Source organism: Zea mays, chromosome 4 (assembly GCF_902167145.1).
Source record: "Zea mays cultivar B73 chromosome 4, Zm-B73-REFERENCE-NAM-5.0, whole genome shotgun sequence".
Taxonomy (NCBI): domain Eukaryota; kingdom Viridiplantae; phylum Streptophyta; class Magnoliopsida; order Poales; family Poaceae; genus Zea; species Zea mays.
Genome location: NC_050099.1, coordinates 15809480 through 15830189, shown reverse-complemented (window position 1 = coordinate 15830189; position 20710 = coordinate 15809480). Strand labels below are relative to the sequence as shown.

The window sequence follows — 20710 nt, the reverse complement described above, 5'->3', positions numbered from 1 at the left end:
TAGCTTAATAAATCCATCTTATCTTAAAAGATACTCTATTACCTTAGTAGGTTCATCTTATCTTGAAAAGATTTTATCCTTATCCTAATAGATCTAACTGACCTCAAAAGATTCTACCTTGTCCGTATGGATTCATCTTGCCCTAATAAGCATATTTACCCCACACTAGTAACAACCATGATTTAATCCAAAGTCATTAGATATTATCTAGTCTAATCTAGTTATACCAATCTAATCTAATATGGTCCAATCTAAAGTGAATTACTTAACGGACTAGTTAATACTAGTGAAATAGATTATACCCTGCTGGCCATGTTTTAACTTAAATTAGTACATCAAACCAAACCACCCATGAACAAATTACTTACCAGCATATTCATGGTGACCATCCATCCCATCTTAGATGTTGTCATAATGCACTTATCTTATGCCACCAACCTGTTAACCATCTGTCCTTACCTACAAGTTATCCTAACTACGTACCCTAATTCGGATAAATACTTCAAGAACGAAGATCGAAGATGATCGACCTCATCAAATCAAGGAAGGATAAGATTCAAGCCAGATCTTCAAAAGGAATCAAGATCCACAATCTTGGATAGAGTCTTTCCTCACCCTACCCTTTCTTAACCAAACCTATCTATGCTCTAAAGACATCTTCTACCCTACATAATAAAGTGAACATACATATAAGCACCCATGCTCTCCTAACCACCTGCTCCACCAAGCTACATAAACATATATATAAATTACTACTATTTGTAAGATCTAGATGTTACTTTAGTTAGTAGATGATATGATATTATTTTAGAAGGAATAATAAGGTCTAATTGACCCCATATGTTGCTAATAAATTCTGCATCATGCTGAGATCTTTGTTTGTGCATATGTGTTGAGACAATATGGGTATACACCCTTTTCCTTACAAATCTCGGGGACGAGATTTCTGTTAGGGAGGTAGGATTTGTAAGGCCCAAAATTTGTATAAGAAAAAAAAATAATGATAAAAAAATGTAATGATGAGATAGGAATTTGAATTCAAACCAAATGTGCACTTTAAAGAATTTGAAATGAAATAAAGAAAATAGAAAAGAGAAGAAAATAAATAATATGTAGAGAAAAAAAAATAAGTAAACAAAGATATCGGATTCCTACACTAGGGTTTGAATTGGTATAATTTACTCAAAGGTGAAGCTCATAACAAACTTTGAATTTAAATTTGAATTCAAACTGATTTTGGGAATAAGGAAAAATAAGAAAATAAAAAGGAAAAGGTTAAAACGCTTCTTGGGCCGGCTCAACCTCAGTTCGGCCCACTTCCGCTTTCCTCAGCGCGCGCCGGCCCAGCTGGGTTTTGGCGCCGACAAGCGGGCCACCCATGTCAGCCGCGGGCGCGCCCTCCTCCCTCCATTCTTCCGCTGCCGGTGGGACCCCCTGGCCAGGTTCGTCTTCCCCGCAAGCGCGGACTCGGACATCGCCGGTGGGCGCGCGGATTCCGCGGGAGGGCGCGCGTACTCCGACCAACCGACTCCGCGGTCGTCGCGCCAACATTGTAACGGCCCTTCCGATTACTGCGCACCGCTCGGGCATAAGAACCGAGGCCCCGCTCTGCCCTCACCATCGTAGCACCTGAGAGAGAAAGGGTGAGTTCCGCCGCCGCGGCCAATTCCTGGCCTCGTCACCGTTGAAGCCTTAGAAAGGGTCGTGGGGCTTCGCCGAGTCACCAGGAAGACATCTCTGCCAGTGTTCGACGGGATTGAGCCTCGAGGCGGTCTCAATTCCTCACCGCACTTCAACCTCCGCCGCGGGTCCGCTCTTCTCCGTGGCCAGCTCCCTCCATTGACCTCCATCCGCGGTACGTGCTCTAATCGAGTTCGCCATCATCCCCTCAAGGTTTAGCACCGATCAATTTTAGGTGAGGAGCGTCCGGGCATCGGATTGCGCGTCCGCCGGCGAAGCACCACCGTGGGTGGGCTGCGCTGCTGCCCAGTCCATCGTGGGGAGGAAGACAAGGTCTCCGACCGTCGATCCATGCGTGGACGGCTGTGATTAGATCAGGCGATACCCTTTCGGGATTTCATCTGTGCCGTTGGATTTGGATCGGGCGTATGAGATTCTATCGCTAGTGTTTTAAATCGTGACCGTAGCCTTTTGATCCAACGGCCTGTGTTGCGTACCGATTCACTGATATGGGGATCTAATCTGGGCCGCCCACGCTTGATCGGATGGTGCAGATTAGCGCGTACCCCTTTGGCCTGGCCTTTTTGCATATGAGCCCTTATAGAATACAGAAACCAACCCGCCGTCCACATTCATTATTCACTGAGTCTTAGAAAACTTCAGTTTAGGCCCCTGACTTTTCCAGGATTTGACGCGCAGTCCAGATAACAGAGAAACTAGATAATTAATATCAGAAATTGATTTTTAGTATAAAAATAAATCTTAAAACTTGTATAAGTCATATTTAATTCATTTTAACTCCAAATTGAGTCATTCCAGTTGCAATAATTTTATTTTAATATTGTATATCAACTAGTAACACTGTTTAGCCATGAAACTTGAAGCAAGATTGTTCATTTGAATTAATCTGTTCTAGGTGCTTAATAACTTCAGAAATTCATAACTAAATAACTATAACTCCAAATTTAGTGATTCTTGTTCCTACGATCTCGTAGCAACGCGTAAATTAGTATTATTCAGTTTGTACTTATGTTTGGTGTAATGTTAATTTTGCCTATACAATGTTTGTTTGTATTGCTACGACTAGAGCGAGGTCACGTGTCATCTGAAGAGCAAGTTGGTACCTGGATTCTCAAGGCCCAGGCAAGTTGTGCCCTTGATCACTTCTTTTACCTACTCATGTTCTGATTAATCATAATGATCTGCATAGGTTAATTTTGATGGGACCCAATAGGTCACCCTAGTTTGTTCATCCTAAATACCTTGTTTACCCTTGAATCACTTGGGTAGTTCTGCTACTGCTTTATATGGTTTTGGGTTAATATTTCATTATATCTATGTTCCAATTATGTTGTTATTCTATTTATGTTCATGACAAGATCATTAAAATGTTAATTGGAACATAGAGCTTAACTTGAGAACCACGTGCCACCACAAGGGTTTAATGGGACGCCCTTGGCTGACTAATTAGGAAAGCTAGTGGAGGACTACCTTACCCGAAAGGGGCAAGGGCAGTAGGGGAGTGGTCAGTGTAGGGAGGCCCTCGGGAGGATTTTGCTGCGATGGCGGTCCTGCAAGGGATTCCTGCATTGGAGCTTCCTATAAACTGTAGCAGGTTTTCTGAAGCTAGTGGAACTTTGTAAAGGCCTCGTAGTGTTACCCTGCCTCGCCTCCTCGGTAGAGGTGTATGGGAAGTCGCGATCCCTTGGCAGATGGGTAACATGACTTGTGGGTAAAGGGTACCACCTCTGCAGAGTGTAAAACTGGTATACTAGCCGAGCTCACGGTCATGAGCAGCTCAGGACTCTCTGATGATTAAATTATGGAACTTAAATTCAATTTGTCATATGCATTGCATTGCAGGTGATGTTGTTACTTTGTTCTACTACTTAATTGGGTTGGTATTTACTTATACTTAGTAACTGCTAATAAAATTTTGACCAACTTTAAAAGCAATGCTCAGCTCTAACCATCCTCTTTGGTAAGCCTTACACTTCACGTGAGCTCCCACCTTTGGCGAGTTCATGCACATTATTCCCCACAACTTGTTGAGCGATGAACGTATGTGAGCTCACTCTTGCTGTCTCACACCCCCCACAGGTCAAGAACAGGTACCACAGGATGAGGCGCATGGAGGATGCTGCGACGTGTTCGTGAGAGGTCTAGGCCGTCGTCTCCCAGTCAACTTTGGGTTGCTGGATCGTTTCCTCATATGATGTAATTATTTAATTATTTTTGTACAGAACTCCTGTTATATAGTAAAGATGTGACATTCGATCCTGTGCCACTATGCATCATATGTGTGAGACTTGGTCCCAGCACACCTGGTGTTTATGTTCGCGCCCGGGTTTTGGACCCCTAAAATCCGGGTGTGACACCACTGAGCTGATCACACTGTCCGAGATTGAAGCGAGAGTCAAGGTCATCACTGCGCTACCGTTAGGGTTCTTCATGGACGAGGACTCCTCGTACCCCCTTTCTCGGGGCGTACCGAGTGGTCTGGTGAGCCCTTCTTTCTGTTCCTATCTCCTTTCGTTCCGCTTCGCTGGTAATGTTGAGTCACGGTCTTTGCAGGGGATTAGTCCTATAGCATCCAGTCTTCCACCGCTCCCCAAGGGAGTCACAGTTCAACCAGAGCGCAAGCGTAAAAGGAGCAACGGGGAGACCCTGGGGGCGCACATGAGGTGCCTTCAGGCGAAGAAGAAGGGCAAGGGAGTCACGCGCCCTATTGGATCAGGTGAGAGAGTTGTTCTTCCTCCTGGCTCGGAGGAAGCATTTGCCTCTCCTTCCGGTGGAGCGAGGAACATGGCACTGGTGGGTGGTCCGTCGCGCTGTGGTGACGCCGCAACCAGTTCCAACGTCCTGCTGAGACGGGCATGCCAGTTGTGGAACCAGCATCGGTCGTAGCACCTGCTACCGACATCGTGGCAACTACTGCCGCGAGAGGTACGACATAGGCGGCGATGGCCCTCGTGATGTCCTCAGATCCCGTGGGGCACCACAATCGTCTGTTCCTTCACCGGTCGCTCTAGGGAAAGTGATCACTAGGAAGTGATCGTCCTGGTATGTCGATTTGCTCCCCTTCTCGTTCCTGGTCCTTTGTTCTCTGTCTGATGTTCATTTCTTTCTTCTTTTCACCCAACGCGTACGTGTCGCGCAAGTCTTGCGGGACGCGGCCTTGGTGGTCAGAGTGTCATCTCCATCTCCCCAGGCATTTGGGTTGCAGTCACCTGGAGGTGTCACCCTTCTAGTTCCTGGGGGTGACCCACCGGGCGGTGTGCTGCCCTCCTCCCCCATGGCGGCGATGTCATCCTAGGCCGCTCTAGGGGTGACGAGCGCGACCATCCCGGAGGTGGTTCTCATCGACTCGTTCCTGTCCGCGTCCACCCTTGGGGAACCCCTGGCGGTGGGCGTTGTTTCTCCTGGTGTGTCCTCACCATGGGGATCGTCTACTCTGTCATCACTTCTTCTTGCCCTTGCACCCTTGCAGACTGCTGTCGCAGCTGGTGGTAGCTTAGAGGTGGGGCGGCTAGCCCCCGAGTCCGTCGGTCTTCAGGAGCAAACAGTGTTGACCATGGTTGTCGGTGGGGATGCATTATGAAAGGGAAATGGCCTCAACATTTCCTATAATCGATTTTGGTGTTTGACGACCATCACAAACCTTATGGGCTAACTAGTTTGGCCAGTTGATCATTTGTCAGGTGGATAAGTTCATCTACAACTACTCTAAGTCGACTATCCAAAATACCGTAAATTATCCCAGACAGGAGAAGCTTTTTGGAAAACACCTATGCGCGGACCGTTCGGGCCCTTGCAGCGGACCGTCCGCGACACCAGGGTGAGCCTCGGACAGGAACACTGCAAAAACATACGTTAACACTACGGACCATCCGAAGGAGAAGCGAGCACCGTCCGAGACCAAGCGCGGACCGTCCGGTCGTTGTAAAACCAGAAAACCCGAAGGTGATGGGTTCGATAAAATTCATTTTTAGCGTCCTCGCGGGCCGTCTGGGGTGCACGGCCGGACCGTCCGCGACTGCTTTATCTGACATCTGACGACGCATTAAATGCACTATAACCATTGATATAGCTATTACTTTTGACCATTGCGATTTTAGCCGTTGATGTGCAGGGGCGGACGATCCAGACAAGGGGTGCGGACCGTCCGCGGTCGATAGAAAAGGAGCAATGGCTACGAAGTGGTTGGAGGCTATAAATACAGCCCCAACCACCTCCATTCACTTGATCCAAGCACTCCACTCATACATATTCAATACAAGAGCTAGCAATCCATTCCAAGACACATTAAAAGCTTCCAATCTCTCCAAGTTCTACAATTGAGACAAGTGATCATTAGTGATTAGTGACTTGAGAGAGTGTGATTTGTGTTTCATTTGTTGCTCTTGCTGCTTGGTTTTCTTAATTGTGCTTTCTTCATCTCTCTCTAAACTCTTTAAGTGTTTTGTAAAGTTTGCAAGAGACACCTAATTGTGTGGTGATCCTTGCAGGGTCTTAGTGACCTGTGAGATTGAGAAAAAGCACTCGACTGGTCTAAGTGACCGATTGAGAGAGAGAAAGGGTTGAAATAGACCCAGCCTTTGTGGCCTCCCCAACGGGGAGTAGGTTCTTTGGAACCGAACCTCGGGAAACAAATCGCCGTGTCCACTTGTATTAATCTTCACCATTCGATCTGTTTCTTCCCTTCCCTCTCTCTATCTCTCTTCTTGCTCATATTAATTTGAGTTTGCTCCCAAAGTTATTCGCATTGATTGAGCAACTCATTGCAAGAGAAACTATCTTTCGCACTCCAAATTATTTCTAACACTAATCCCGGGCATAGTGCGTGTTCAAAGTTTATAATTTTTAGGTTTCGCCTATTCACCCCCCTCCCCTCCAAGCAACTTTCACATTGCCCATGTGGCTTGAGAAGGGTGGTGAAGCAGAGGCAGAGGAGTGGAGGCGACTTGAGTCGGCCCCGCTCCGAGCTAACATGGCCCTAGAAACCATCGAGCGCATGCTTAGTGGTTTTGGGGACGCGGTCTCGATTGCTCGGGCATCGGGGATGGGAGACTGTAAGGAAAATGGACCCCGGCCATTTGGCTAATTGAGTTTTGGTGTTTGATGAACAACACAATCCGTGAACTAATAAGTTTCTCTAGTGTTTATGATTGTAGTTCACAGGATGCAAGAAGTACTTGGACTAAGGAATTGAGGAAAGCAACACCTCAAAAGAAGACATTAAGAAGATCAAGAAAAGTCCAAGAAAGGAGGCGTGTGCTGCCTGCGGACTGTCTGTGCGTGGAGCACCGGACTGTCCGGTGGCACACCGGACTGTCCGGTGCCCACACGCCGGACTGTCCGGTGCACTTAGGAACTGCAGCCCAACGGCTAGTTCCAGGTGGCACCCGGAGAGAAGCACACCGGACTGTCCGGTGTGGAAAGCCTGCGGCGCCAACGGTCACCTGCTCTGACAGGAGTCAGACGGGGCAACGGCTAGGCGCACCGGACATGCTACAGTGCGCTGTCCGGTGCACCACCGGACTGTCCGGTGCACACCGGACTGTCCGGTGTGCCGCAGAGAGCTGCAGCTTTTCTCCAACGGCTAGTTTGGAGTTGGGGCCTATAAATACTTGACCCAACCGGCCATTTGAAGGTGTGGGAGCCCAAGCAACATATCAAGGCACATAGTGCATATTTCCAAGAGCTCAAACACCCAAGTGCTTAATAGAATCACTCGGTGATTAGTATAGGTGCTTTGCGAAGTGCTTAGGCTAGTTAGACCGCTCTAGCGCTTGCTCTAGGTGAACCCTAGATTGTTGAGTGAGTTTAGACAAACCTCACAACCCCTCGGCTCTTGCGTGAGCCGTTGTAATTGTACCGAGTGGGGCGAGAGTCTTGCGAGACCGTGACAACCGCGTTTGTGTCACGGCCGCCACCGTGTACCGGAGGGAACGAGGCCCGCGGCGTTTCGGCCGGAAGCTCGATAGTGGAGACGGCGGGGAGCGTCCGAGAGGAGCCGGAAGCGGAGCACCACTTGCGCGTGGAGAAGGCCCGCGGCTCTCTACGGAGTTACTCGACCGAGGTGCTTGGCCCTCGCGTGGGCTTCCCTTTGCGTAGGGGCACCAACGAGGATTAGTCGGGACCTTGCGCGGTTCCGGATACCTCGGTAAAAATACCGGCGTCGTCCACAAGAGTTTGCTTCTCTACTTAGCTCTTTACCTTCCGCATTTACTTTAAGCATTTAAGTTTCAATCTTGTATTCATACTTATTTAGTGTAGATTGAAACTTAGCATTTGTGGTAGAGATAGCAACACTTAGACAAAACCTAGTTTGCACATTCTAGTTTGATTAATTGCATAGGTTTTGCTTTAGGGATTTATTTGTGGCCTAGTTTAACAAAAGTTTTAGAAGTCCTAATTCACCCCCCCTCTTAGGTGTCACCCGTTTCCTACAAGTGGTATCAAAGCCTGGTTTGGCTCATTTGAAACGCTTTAGCTTCACCGCTAAAAGAGCCGACGCTTTTTAGAGGAAGGGATGGATACCCATAGGCCACCACACTTCGACGGCACTAACTTTCCCTATTATAGTGCTAGAATGGCTTGTTACCTAGAGGCCGTTGATCTAGGTGTTTGGAGAGTCACTCGTGACGGGATGAAACCCCCCAAGAATCCCGAGAAACCCACCACGAGTGAGGAAAAAGAAATTCATTTAAATGCTAGAGCCAAAAATTGCTTGTATGAATCTCTTAGCATGGATATTTTTAATCAAGTATTCACATTGAAAACTGCTAATGAGATTTGGCTAAAATTGCATGAGCTCCATGACGGCACATCCAATGTTCGTGAGCAAAAACATTGCCTAGTCTTAAATGAGTATAATACTTTTACTATGAGAGATGATGAGCTTGTTAGAGACATGTATTCTCGTTTAAATCTAATCATCAATGAGCTCAACTCTATTGGCATTAATAAGCTAGGTGATGCGGACATTGTGAGGAAGATTATCTCCCTTCTACCACAACAAAGATATGGGAGCATCATCACCATCCTTCACAACATGGAGGACTTGAGCAACATGACCCCGACCATTGTGATTGGGAAAATCGCGGCTTTTGAGATGTCGCGAAAAATGTGTCGGGGAGAGGAGCCAACTTCCTCAAGACCATATGCTTTTGCATGTGATGAAAGGAAGGGCAAAAAGAAGGCTCCCACTCCAAGTTCCTCAAGCGAAGAAGAGGAAGAAGAAGAAGAAAGTGATGATGATGAAGATAATCAACCATGCACATCATCCTCCGAGGACGAACAAACAATCCGACGCGTCGGAAAGGTAATGAGGATGATTCGCAAGATTAATCTAATGGGTGTGCCCCTGCAGGTCGAAGATCTTCTCTTTAACATTGACAGGAAAAAGCAAAGGAAGAGAGGATGCTTCGCATGTGGGGAGAAGGGCCACTTCAGGGACAACTGTCCAACTATGGCCGAACCCAAAAAGGAGAGGAGCAAAGGCAAGGCGCTAACAAGTGTTAGAACTTGGGATGACTCTTCAAGCGAAGATGAACCTCCAAGGACGCGCAGCCACCGATCCTCATCACGCTCGTCACGGTCATCACACAAATGCCTTATGGCAAGAGGTAACAAAAGCATTCCATCCTCTAGTGATGAAAGTAGTAGTGATGATGAAGGTGAGGGAAAGGCCTCTCTAGATGAACTTGCGGAAGCCGTAGAATTTTTCCAGGATGTTTGCACTAAGCAAAAAGCTCAACTTAAAACTTTGAAAAATAAGTTGGTTAGCTCTCAAAATGATTACAAAGGTTTGCTAGAAAAATTTGAAACTTTTGCAAACTTAAATAGTGAGCTATCAACTAAAATTGAGCTATTAGAATCTTGTGCTCCATCCACTGCTACCGATGATAGCCTTATTAAAAAGAATGAAAAACTTAAGGCTAAGTTAGCTAGCTCCCAAGAAGCTATTGAAAATTTGCTAGAGAAAATGGAAATTCTTAGCATACACAATAATGAGCTAACTACTAAGCTAGAAAACATTGGTAGCACCCCAGGAGCATCCTTAGTTAAAATTCCTGAAATTATTAAAAAGGATGCTTCTACTTCTTGCTTTGATTTAATTGATGATTCTAACCCCTGCAATCAAGTTCTTGTTGAGAATATTGTTGTAGAAACATGTTCGGACGAGGTTGCAAAGGAAAATGAGCAATTAAGGCAGGAAGTGGCTCGCCTTGGCAAGGCTTTGTATGACAAGAAAGGCAAAGCCAAACAAATCCAACCTCCACAGGATAACACCACCGCGGGAGTGAACAAGCCTATGGAGGGAGAAACTGTGATTTGTAGGCTATGCCACAAGGAAGGCCACAAGTCTTTCCAATGCAAGGCGATGACCGGGGATAAACAAAGGCAAAAGCTCAAGCAAAAGCCATCAAGCAAAATCTCCAACACCTACATCAAAAAGGTGGACAAAAAGGATGCTACACCATATTTGATCAAGAAGAAAAAGAATGGAAAGGTGATAGCAATCAAGGCCAACAAGCAAGCCAACAAAGGAAAGGGGGCCAAACGCATCTGGGTGCCAAAGGAAATAATTTCAACCATGAAAAGCACCAAGAAGGTTTGGATCCCGAAAGGGAAGTGAGTGGACCAAAAGTCGTCGGGAAATTTGGAGACTTGGCTAAATTGGGATGTATATCATGGGATACATCATATTGGATCAAGTTTATTGCCAAGTGGGTTACTGAAAATTTTGGACCCAAATTTCCCACCCATGACTAAGGTAACTAGTTGTATTATATTTCTCGTTTTTAGATATGCGTATCTATTTATCTTTTATCTAGTTTACCTTTCTTGCCTAGTATTACATTTATGTACTTTTGTTTAAAATCATGCACACTAGGTAAATCATATGGTAGGATTGCTTGCTTTTAATTCATATACTTAAGCAAACCTACATGGCTTAAAATGTTTAAGCACGGCACATAGCTTCTATATCACTCCATAGTAAATGATGCATCAATTAAAAATTTTGATTACTACAAGTTGTATCATTTAACTTATATGTGCCAAAGTTTGGATTATGGATAATTTGCCCCTCTTGATATCAAATCAAAGTGCATGTCTCCTACTAGTATTCAAAACTTGTATGCACACCTTTAGGGGGAGGTTACTCTATAATCTAACACTTTGAGACTAACATCTTTTCAAGTCTATTTCATGTGATAGTCTCATTGTAAGGAAAATAAGGTCCCCGGAGAAAGACAACAATCTTCCACTGCAAAATCTCCAAGAACTCTCATGTCTCTCAAGCTCGCCATTGATCTTCAATTGGTATCTTTTGAGACTACATTCACTATCATTTACATGTCTTCTCCAATATTTGATTAGACTATATTTCATATCATATACTTCCTTGTTGCTAAAAATGCATAAGTGGTTAACTCATATTCTGTTACCTATGCATAAGGGAAGTTAGTCTTTTCAAATCATGTCTTGCACCTCTAATTTTCACATGTTTCTTCCTAAGTTGAGGATCTCTGTCAGGGGGAGTATTTCTTCATCTCTAAAGGGGGAGAAAAACTCTTTCTAAAAGAGAACACTCATTTAGGGAAAATAATCTTTTGAGGACCTTTTACAATTGGTATCATTCATGGCTTGATTTAATATCCTTCTAGTGATATCTTTTGATACAATTCTTGTTGAGGGCAAGCTCTTATTTACCTCCTACATGCTTCTAATGTCTTCCTTTTCGGTGGTTGATGCCAAAGGGGGAGAAATTTAGGGACCAAAGCAATGAAAATTATATCAAACACCAAACACCACCAACTTAAAATTTTGTATCTACAAATGTTTTTTTAAGTGGTTTTGGTTATTTGGTCCAAAATAGGAAGTAAGTGATTTATGGAGTTAGGGGGAGACTTAAGTTCATTAAATCACATTGAGGGGACAATTATGCATCATAGCAAGTAGAGTGCATATTTACATTCAAATTCTTGTATTATTTGCTTGCTTTGGTTGTGTTGTCATCAATCACCAAAAAGGGGGAGATTGTAAGGAAAATGGACCCCGGCCATTTGGCTAATTGAGTTTTGGTGTTTGATGAACAACACAATCCGTGAACTAATAAGTTTCTCTAGTGTTTATGATTGTAGTTCACAGGATGCAAGAAGTACTTGGACTAAGGAATTGAGGAAAGCAACACCTCAAAAGAAGACATTAAGAAGATCAAGAAAAGTCCAAGAAAGGAGGCGTGTGCTGCCTGCGGACTGTCTGTGCGTGGAGCACCGGACTGTCCGGTGGCACACCGGACTGTCCGGTGCCCACACGCCGGACTGTCCGGTGCACTTAGGAACTGCAGCCCAACGGCTAGTTCCAGGTGGCACCCGGAGAGAAGCACACCGGACTGTCCGGTGTGGAAAGCCTGCGGCGCCAACGGTCACCTGCTCTGACAGGAGTCAGACGGGGCAACGGCTAGGCGCACCGGACATGCTACAGTGCGCTGTCCGGTGCACCACCGGACTGTCCGGTGCACACCGGACTGTCCGGTGTGCCGCAGAGAGCTGCAGCTTTTCTCCAACGGCTAGTTTGGAGTTGGGGCCTATAAATACTTGACCCAACCGGCCATTTGAAGGTGTGGGAGCCCAAGCAACATATCAAGGCACATAGTGCATATTTCCAAGAGCTCAAACACCCAAGTGCTTAATAGAATCACTCGGTGATTAGTATAGGTGCTTTGCGAAGTGCTTAGGCTAGTTAGACCGCTCTAGCGCTTGCTCTAGGTGAACCCTAGATTGTTGAGTGAGTTTAGACAAACCTCACAACCCCTCGGCTCTTGCGTGAGCCGTTGTAATTGTACCGAGTGGGGCGAGAGTCTTGCGAGACCGTGACAACCGCGTTTGTGTCACGGCCGCCACCGTGTACCGGAGGGAACGAGGCCCGCGGCGTTTCGGCCGGAAGCTCGATAGTGGAGACGGCGGGGAGCGTCCGAGAGGAGCCGGAAGCGGAGCACCACTTGCGCGTGGAGAAGGCCCGCGGCTCTCTACGGAGTTACTCGACCGAGGTGCTTGGCCCTCGCGTGGGCTTCCCTTTGCGTAGGGGCACCAACGAGGATTAGTCGGGACCTTGCGCGGTTCCGGATACCTCGGTAAAAATACCGGCGTCGTCCACAAGAGTTTGCTTCTCTACTTAGCTCTTTACCTTCCGCATTTACTTTAAGCATTTAAGTTTCAATCTTGTATTCATACTTATTTAGTGTAGATTGAAACTTAGCATTTGTGGTAGAGATAGCAACACTTAGACAAAACCTAGTTTGCACATTCTAGTTTGATTAATTGCATAGGTTTTGCTTTAGGGATTTATTTGTGGCCTAGTTTAACGAAAGTTTTAGAAGTCCTAATTCACCCCCCCCCCTCTTAGGCGTCACCCGTTTCCTACAGAGACTTCGTCCCCTTTGGGCGGATAAGTATTTCCTTTATGGTCACTTTTTCCACGATATTTTTGTTTGTCCGGACTGTTTATATGGTCTTCTTTCTCTAGCGCCTTCTTGCTCGAGCGGAGGCTCGGATGCAGGCGTTGTGATCGACTCAGGTGGAGGTAGGGCAACTCCGAGTGAGTGTTGCCCACGTCGAGGAGGAGGAGCACATGCTCACTGACCTCCGCTCCGAAATCCACCTCTTCTAAGCGAGGCATCATCCTTGCGTGCGGAGTGCAACAGAGCTTGCGGAGTGCAACAGAGCTTGTGGCATCATCTTCGAAGCTCAATAAGGCACTCTATGGGCTTAAGCAAGCTCCAAGATCATAGTATGAATGTCTTAGAGACTTTCTTATTGCAAATTCATTTAAGGTTGGAAAAGTTGATCATACTCTTTTTACTAAGATGATTGATGATGATTTATTTGTATGCCAAATTTATGTTGATGACATTATATTTGGTTCTACTAAATGATCGTCTTGTGAGGAGTTCAACAGAATTATGGTTAAAAAATTGAGATGTCTATTGTGGGGGGAGTTGAGGTTTTTCTTAGGATTTCAAATCAAGCAACTCAAGGTTGGCACCTTCATTAGTGAAATAAAGTACACTCAAGACATATTGAAGAAGTTTGGGATGAAGGATGCTAAACCCATCAAGACTCCCATGAGAACCAATGGACATCTCGATCTTGACATAGGAAGCAACTCTGTTGATATATGATTGGTTAACTTCTCTATTTATGTGCATCTAGACCGAACAATATGCTTTGTGTATACATGTGTGCAAGATTCCAAGTTAATCCTAAGGAATGTCACCTTAGGGTCGTTAAAAGAATCTTGAGATGTTTAGTTTATACTCCTTACTTTTGGGATTTGGTATCCAAAAGGTTCTAAATTTGATCTCATTGGTTATTTTGCGGCCAAATATGCCAGATGTAAGGTCTCTAGGAAGATCCTTGGTTTCACAGGCTTCAAACAAAAAAATTGTTGCTCTATCCATCGCCGAGGTTGAATATATTTCTACAAGACATTGTCGTGCACAATTACTTTGGATGAGGCAAACCTTAAAGGACTTTGGCTACAATCTGAGCGAAGTCTCTCTCCTATGTGACAATGAGAGTGCAATTCGAATGGCCAATAACCCTGTTGATCACGACCGTACTAAGAACATAGACATCCAATATCACTTCTTGAGAGATCATTCACAAATAGGAGATATAATTATAGACCATGTGAGCACGCATAAACAATTAGTCGATATCTTCACCAAGTCCTTAGATAAGAAGAAATTTTGTGAGCTTAGGAGTGAACTAAATATTCTTGATTCTCGCAACATGTATTAAAATATTGCACACATTGATTATTTGTTATACCTTTAACCAATTGTAGTGCTTTCAATTGGTATAATTTCCATTATTCATACTTTGCGTGAGCTAAGGTTCAAATTGTAGAAAATCATCACCAACCTCACAAGTCCAAGTGCATAGGTTAAACAATTATTTGTCACTTGTATGCACATATTTAGCGGGAGGATAGTCTACAGGTTGAACCTTTGAGACTAACAATGTCTTCAAGTATATCATGGGTGTAGTCCCAGATTAAAAGGGAAATAGAGACATCGGGTAAAGTCAAGCGCTTTCACTGCATATTCGATCATCAAAGACCCTTTGCCCCGATTTATGTTTTAATTGTCAAATCCTATGGGATAGAAATGTTCAAAGGACACTTGAAGTTTTCATTTTTTGGCATTTGATACCAAAAGAGAGAAATTATTCTGCCAAAGCAAATGGACAACATCGCTATGTTTTTTACCTGAGTTTTTAAAAATTTATCAGTTGGTTTCATTTGGTATAAAACCCCTCTTAACAACTAAGAGGATACTATCTTATGAAAATTTATCAAAAGGGTAGAATTCAACGAGGGGAGAATTCCTTTATGCCAAAGAGAGAGAAAACATTTTTGGCCAACACATTTGCAAAAAGTTTTAAAAATGGAGCATTTTCAAAATATTTTTTTTGATTGACCAAAACAAAAGTTTTGAGATATATTGACATAGGGGTAGAAAATTTTCAAAATTTTGAAGAAAAGGAGTTTATTTGCAAAATCGAAAGCAAGTGGTGGCTAATATGGTCCAACATGTTAACTTTGCTACAAACTCATATCCAACTTAATTCTGAATTTCAATTTGCATCTTATGAAGTTATGATAAATAGCAAACAAGTTATTGAGTTAGACATTTCATATTTGATTTGGCTGTGTTGGCATCAATCACCAAAAATGGGGAGATTAAAAGGGAAATGAGATATAAACTATTTCCATATTAGTTTTGGTACTTGATGATCATCACAACGTTATGGACTAACTAGTTTGCTAAGTGAACGAATGCAAGTTCATACGAATGAAATTGAAGTATGCAATGCAAACAATAACTCAAACCAAGGCTAGTAAGGGCATTATTTGGAAAAGATGAACTATAAGTAGTCCATGTGTTTGGATAAGTTCTAAATTCCCTTAGGAATGTATTTGAGAACCTTAGTAGGATTGGAAAGTTCAAACTTTGGAAAAGGTGCATTGGAGCTAAGTTTGAGCTACAATAAGAATCTGAGTAAGAGAATCTAAAAACATGAAAAACTATGACTTAGACTAGTTGAACAGCCTCTATATATGTTTGTCTAAGTCATAGGAATGCTCATGAAGATAGTCGAATGAAGACAAAAAAGTAAATCCCAAAAAGGACTTAAGTGTGTTGCACTATGGCACAATAGATCGTGTCCAATTTGTGTCGCACCAGTCCTGTGGGTCACCGTACTGTTTACACAGAGAAGATTTATTCTAGGCTTATGTGGGATGTTGCGACTGACCAATCCAGTGGTGCACTAGACCACTTACACAAAGAGGTTGTTTTGTAGAGCTGAAGACCATGGCACACCAGACTTGGTCCAGTGAGCATCAGACCTATCAGAGTTCAACGGTCGGCTTCAGGATCCAACGATTAGATGACGTGGCGTCACACGTGGCAGGTCCGGTGGCACACCGGACCAGACCGGTGCCACCTTACAAGACAACTTTCTATCATAATAGTCACTGATCCAGGAGGTGTGTCAGAGGTATGGTGTGCATCGGAGCTATACTATAGGCGATTCGGTGCACCCGCAGAAAGTGTAGTTTTTAAGGTTTGTTCCCAACGACTATTTTGGCGGTTGAGGGCTATAAATACATCCCAACCAACCCATTCAATACACAAGAGATGAACAATAACTCCTACCAGCTAGAGCAACACTCTCAAGAGATCAAAAGCCTCCCAAGTGCCACAATAGAGAGAATTAAGCAAGTGATAGTCATTCTAGTGTGATTTTATGATAGCGCCATGTGAGTGTGCATTAGAGAAGTGTGTGTGTGATATGATAGTGTGCTCTTGAGCTTGGAGCTTTGAATCCCATCCATTGTAAAGGCTATCAAGAGGCTTCGACGTGTGAAGTACCTTACGGAGACATGACCTCTTGATCGAGAAAAGTCAGAGGACTCAAGTTTGATCTTCAAAATCACTTGAGAGGGTTGAAAGAGACCAAGTCCCTTGGGTTGCCTCAATGGAGACGTAGGTTTCGTTTGGAAACCTAACTCTGGTAAATAAATCATCGTGTCTTTTGTGTTTGATTGATTACGAGCTCTTTCTCCATAGGTTCTCTTGTATTGATTTCCATCCAATCATCTTGTGTTGCTCCCAAGTTTATTCCGCATATACATTGAGAAACACTTTGCAATAAGAACTCATCTCCCTAACTCTGACTATTTTACTTCTTGCTCTATCCGACTAATTTGGGATCAAGTTTTGTTTTAAGTGATTAAATTTTAGGTGTGGCGTATTCACCCCATTTAGGCAATTATTACTATTCCAGCATGGTAGCACACTGCTTCTCAAGCTCGTTCTTCTAAAGTTGTGAGTGGCGATAGGGGTGGACAACTACTGTCACCATGCATGGTAAGAAGTGGTTTTGATGGTTGTAGGGACATGTTGGGGGTAGACCACGAGGCTTGTCGAAATTACCCTATAATGCTCGAGGAGGCGGTCTAGTAGGGGCCGTAGAAAGTCCACAGACAAGGCCTGGAGAGTTGGCTCCCGATGTCATCGTGAGGAGAGCCTGTCCCCTTCTTGAATACGTGTTGATCACCTCATCAAAAGGACATGTAGACCCTCAAACTCCCATAAAATGAAGCCAAGGGTACAAAGGTAGTTGATGCCTAAGACAAGGACAAAACTGCTGAGGTTGATGCTAAAACAACGGATAAGGAAGTCTTCCCTACTAATGTGCATGGCCATGTTGCAAGCCACATCGATGTAGGCTACACGGTCTGCATTGGCAACTATGACTCATAGGTTGTAATCACATGTTGCCAACCCGATGTGAACATATAACCCCAACGTTGAGAAAGTTATCGGTTGAGCCAGTGTCATGGAGGGTGAGGAGCTTTTGGCCATGAATGTAAATAGAAAGGTGCATCGTCTCCTGGCACAATGACTCCTATGGCAATGGCCCGACAGGACATCCTCGCTGTGGAGGACACATCGTGCATTGGCTCGAGGTCCGCAAGGTCGCCTCTATAGGACGCTCATATGCCTAAGCCAAATGCATGGTCGTCTGTAGATCTTGAGGGGCACGTAGATGTATGTCCATGCGGATGTGGTATGGGTGGCTCTAACAAACAAGTAAACCTTTTGAGTTGTATCCAGCCGAAGTGTGTGATAAACGAGGGCACTAAAACAATCATAGAGATCTTGTGCTATGGAGGTGAAAGGGAGCCATGCCAATTTGGATAGACAGATTGTACGAATGGCCAAACTAAAACACAGGATGAAAGCTCCATGAAGCGTTCTTAGGAAGGCATGCCCTCATCCTGTTCAAGGGCACAGTACCATGTCTGAGCGACACCCCATACATAGTACGATACGAGACAGACATGATCAGATGGAAGCATGTGTTGCCCTCAAAAGAGTTGCTCACATTGGGTGAGCCAGTTCAAAGAATCCTTGAGTCCATCATAGGAGGTGAAATCAAGTTTGCTAAATCAAGGAAGGCCTAACTCGGTGGTTGTACTAAGGTCCATTGGTGGTGCTGGGACTAGGAATTGTAGGAACACTGAGCGCTAAAGATTTGGACAACAATGATAGTGATAGTGGAAACTTGATGAGGTGGATGGGGATGGATGGGCAGTGGGATGGGGTGGCAGACATCGTGGTGGTGGGGGTATGGCAGTGGTGCCGGAGTTTGTTGGAAGTGTCATTGAGCTATACCCTAACATCCCATAGGGAAAGCCCTGGGGTGTGGTGCCCGTCGATGATGTCGTTTGATGGCTCCCCTCGGTGGTCAGTTGCGAGAGGACGACGACTTGCTGCACTTTGAGATCGATCAACTCCTGCACAACGTCAAACATGGCCTTTGTGATGGCATCGAGGGTGGATGGTGGCATTCCCTATGGTGCCAACTAAACGACCTACTGCGTCCATAAGGATGAAGTCTTGGTGTCACCCGCAACGATAGCGTCAGAACCTGACATCGTTAATATCGGATTGATAGGATCCATGACCATGCATGTCGTGGTTGCAAAGTGCTTAGAGATGTGAGATTTAAAACCTTTTGTGAGTTTCATATAAAATTATTTAGCTATTTTTATTTATAGTATTTTTTTATAAAAAAAGTGACTAAGTATTCCCTTTTGCAATACTCGGTAGAAGTGACACTTTGCCAAAATATAGTGCACAGTCATGTAACATCCAAAATAATAATAAGACAATCACATAATAAATAGCAAGAAATTATATGCCTCTCGGTCCCCTCCAATACCCATGCAACTCTAGGGGTTTTGTTAGATGGCCCACATGTGCGAGAGTTAGTGTTATGTCATCAAAACTATAAGCAAGAGGCATGATACCTTTGCCCAGATAGCCATCTCGACGACGTCCATGCCGACGACTTTGGGGATGCTTCCCAAGTGCTCTTTGCACATGTTGAGGATGCACATCAGCAGGCGGTTCCTGCAGTAGATAACAGTTGTATACAATCTTGAACTGATGGCACACGCAGGAGCAGGATGGGAGTAGGAATTGATCGTGAAGAGGTGATGATGCGTCACCTGTCGTCTTTGTTGCGCATGGTCCATTGTGGAGGCGCCACACTCTGGCTTCTCAGGTTGTCAAACCCCTGAACAACAGTTCATTTCCAGAAAGCACAGCAGGCGATTTGTCATCACAAGTATATATATGTTCTGGATCCATTGTTCTTCGTGGTATTTATATTCTGGAGATCGAACGGGGAAGTGGCATACCAGGACGAAGGTGCAGCCGCTGGGGTCGTTTTGGGAGACCTCTATCTTGTGGAGATGCTTGATCTTGTACACTTTTGCCGGCTGATACAGTGAGTGATACATGCATGCATGCATAGGCAATCAGAATAACGCATCTTTTACAATTAATTTTCCATTCTGGCGATCTGAGGAAGACCAGCAAAGAAAGAGAGAGACGGCTGGAAGGTCACCTCGAGGACCCCGCCATTGGAGTATTTGAGCACCCGCAGGAACGTCTTGGTCCTGTGCCCTTTGGCCTTGGCTGCGCCACAGCCACGCACGAGTGAAGCAGGAGGAGGAGATGGTCAGGAGCATGCGAGCGCGGGTGAGCATGGCATGGATCGGAAGATGGGAGGGGGACACTGACTGACCGGTGACGGCGAGGACGCGGGGCTTGGCCATGTTGTGGCGGGAGGTGAGCTTGCCCTTGGCCCAGCCGCCGCCGCCGCCGCGGCTCTTGGCCACGCGCATGCACATCACCACCTTGTCCCGGTCCCCCTTGGCGAGGATCCCGGCCTCGCACCCGCGCTTCAGCTCCATGTCGTCCGCGCTCGACCGCGCCATGTCGCCGCCGCCCGCCGCCCGGCTGGCCTCAACGAGTGAACGGACTCAAGTTGCGATGGAGAGGATGAGACCGGGATTAGGCGGACACATTCCAAATCTCTTGGTTCGCCATTACTTTTTCTTTTCCTTTCCTAGAAGAGAAACTGATGAATGACGACGACGAAACGTTTGCTGCATGCACGGGAGACTGGCGTTGCCCGCTTCCTCCACTTGTGTCTCTATTTCGGGTACCATTTCACTGTTTCAGCCACCGTTCAAGGAGGGAGATGAGAACTCCATCCTAGCTCCATTTGCGAGTGACATGGAGTCTGTCGCATACCGCATTGACTACTAGAAATTGGTACTTTCAGCTTTTGGGTATAGTTTAATGAATTCAGAGAGATCATAGTAGGATACAATCATACAATCTCAGGCGAGCAGAAGCTCCCCACCAACGCCTCCGAACGCAGCCGGCCTTCCTCTGTTCTCTCCATATCCTCTCGTCTGGTCCCTCTCCACGCTACAACGCACAGAAGCCGACTCTCCTACGCCTGTGTCCAGTCGGGCACAAGGAACCTTGAACTGGTGTTTTCGAGCAACTGAAAAACTTGCCTTATATGTGATCAAGGTGCTCTGTCCAACTTTTGCTGTAGATTAGCATATTATTGTTGAACAC

General features: G+C 45.2%; 1 protein-coding gene across 3 annotated transcripts in view; it reads right to left on the bottom strand.

The window, feature by feature from the left end:
- LOC103652873 (exocyst complex component SEC3A) overlaps positions 1 to 20230 on the bottom strand; it is a 61871-nt gene extending 41641 nt beyond the window's left edge. For 2 of the 3 annotated variants that reach the window (XR_004857676.1, XR_004857677.1), the window contains exons 1-5: positions 19863 to 20220; positions 19683 to 19753; positions 19474 to 19554; positions 19282 to 19349; positions 19081 to 19183 (exon numbers count right to left, since the gene is read on the bottom strand). Coding sequence is in view for 1 of the 3 variants with exons in the window: in XM_020552473.2 (XP_020408062.1) it covers positions 19081 to 19183; positions 19282 to 19349; positions 19474 to 19554; positions 19683 to 19753; positions 19863 to 20055 (516 nt within the window). In the remaining 2 variants the exon portion in view is untranslated. Of the gene's footprint in view, positions 1 to 19080; positions 19184 to 19281; positions 19350 to 19473; positions 19555 to 19682; positions 19754 to 19862 lie in introns of all 3 variants that reach the window. The other variant, XM_020552473.2, reaches the window with a different exon arrangement.
- Between the last annotated feature and the right edge of the window lie 480 nt (positions 20231 to 20710).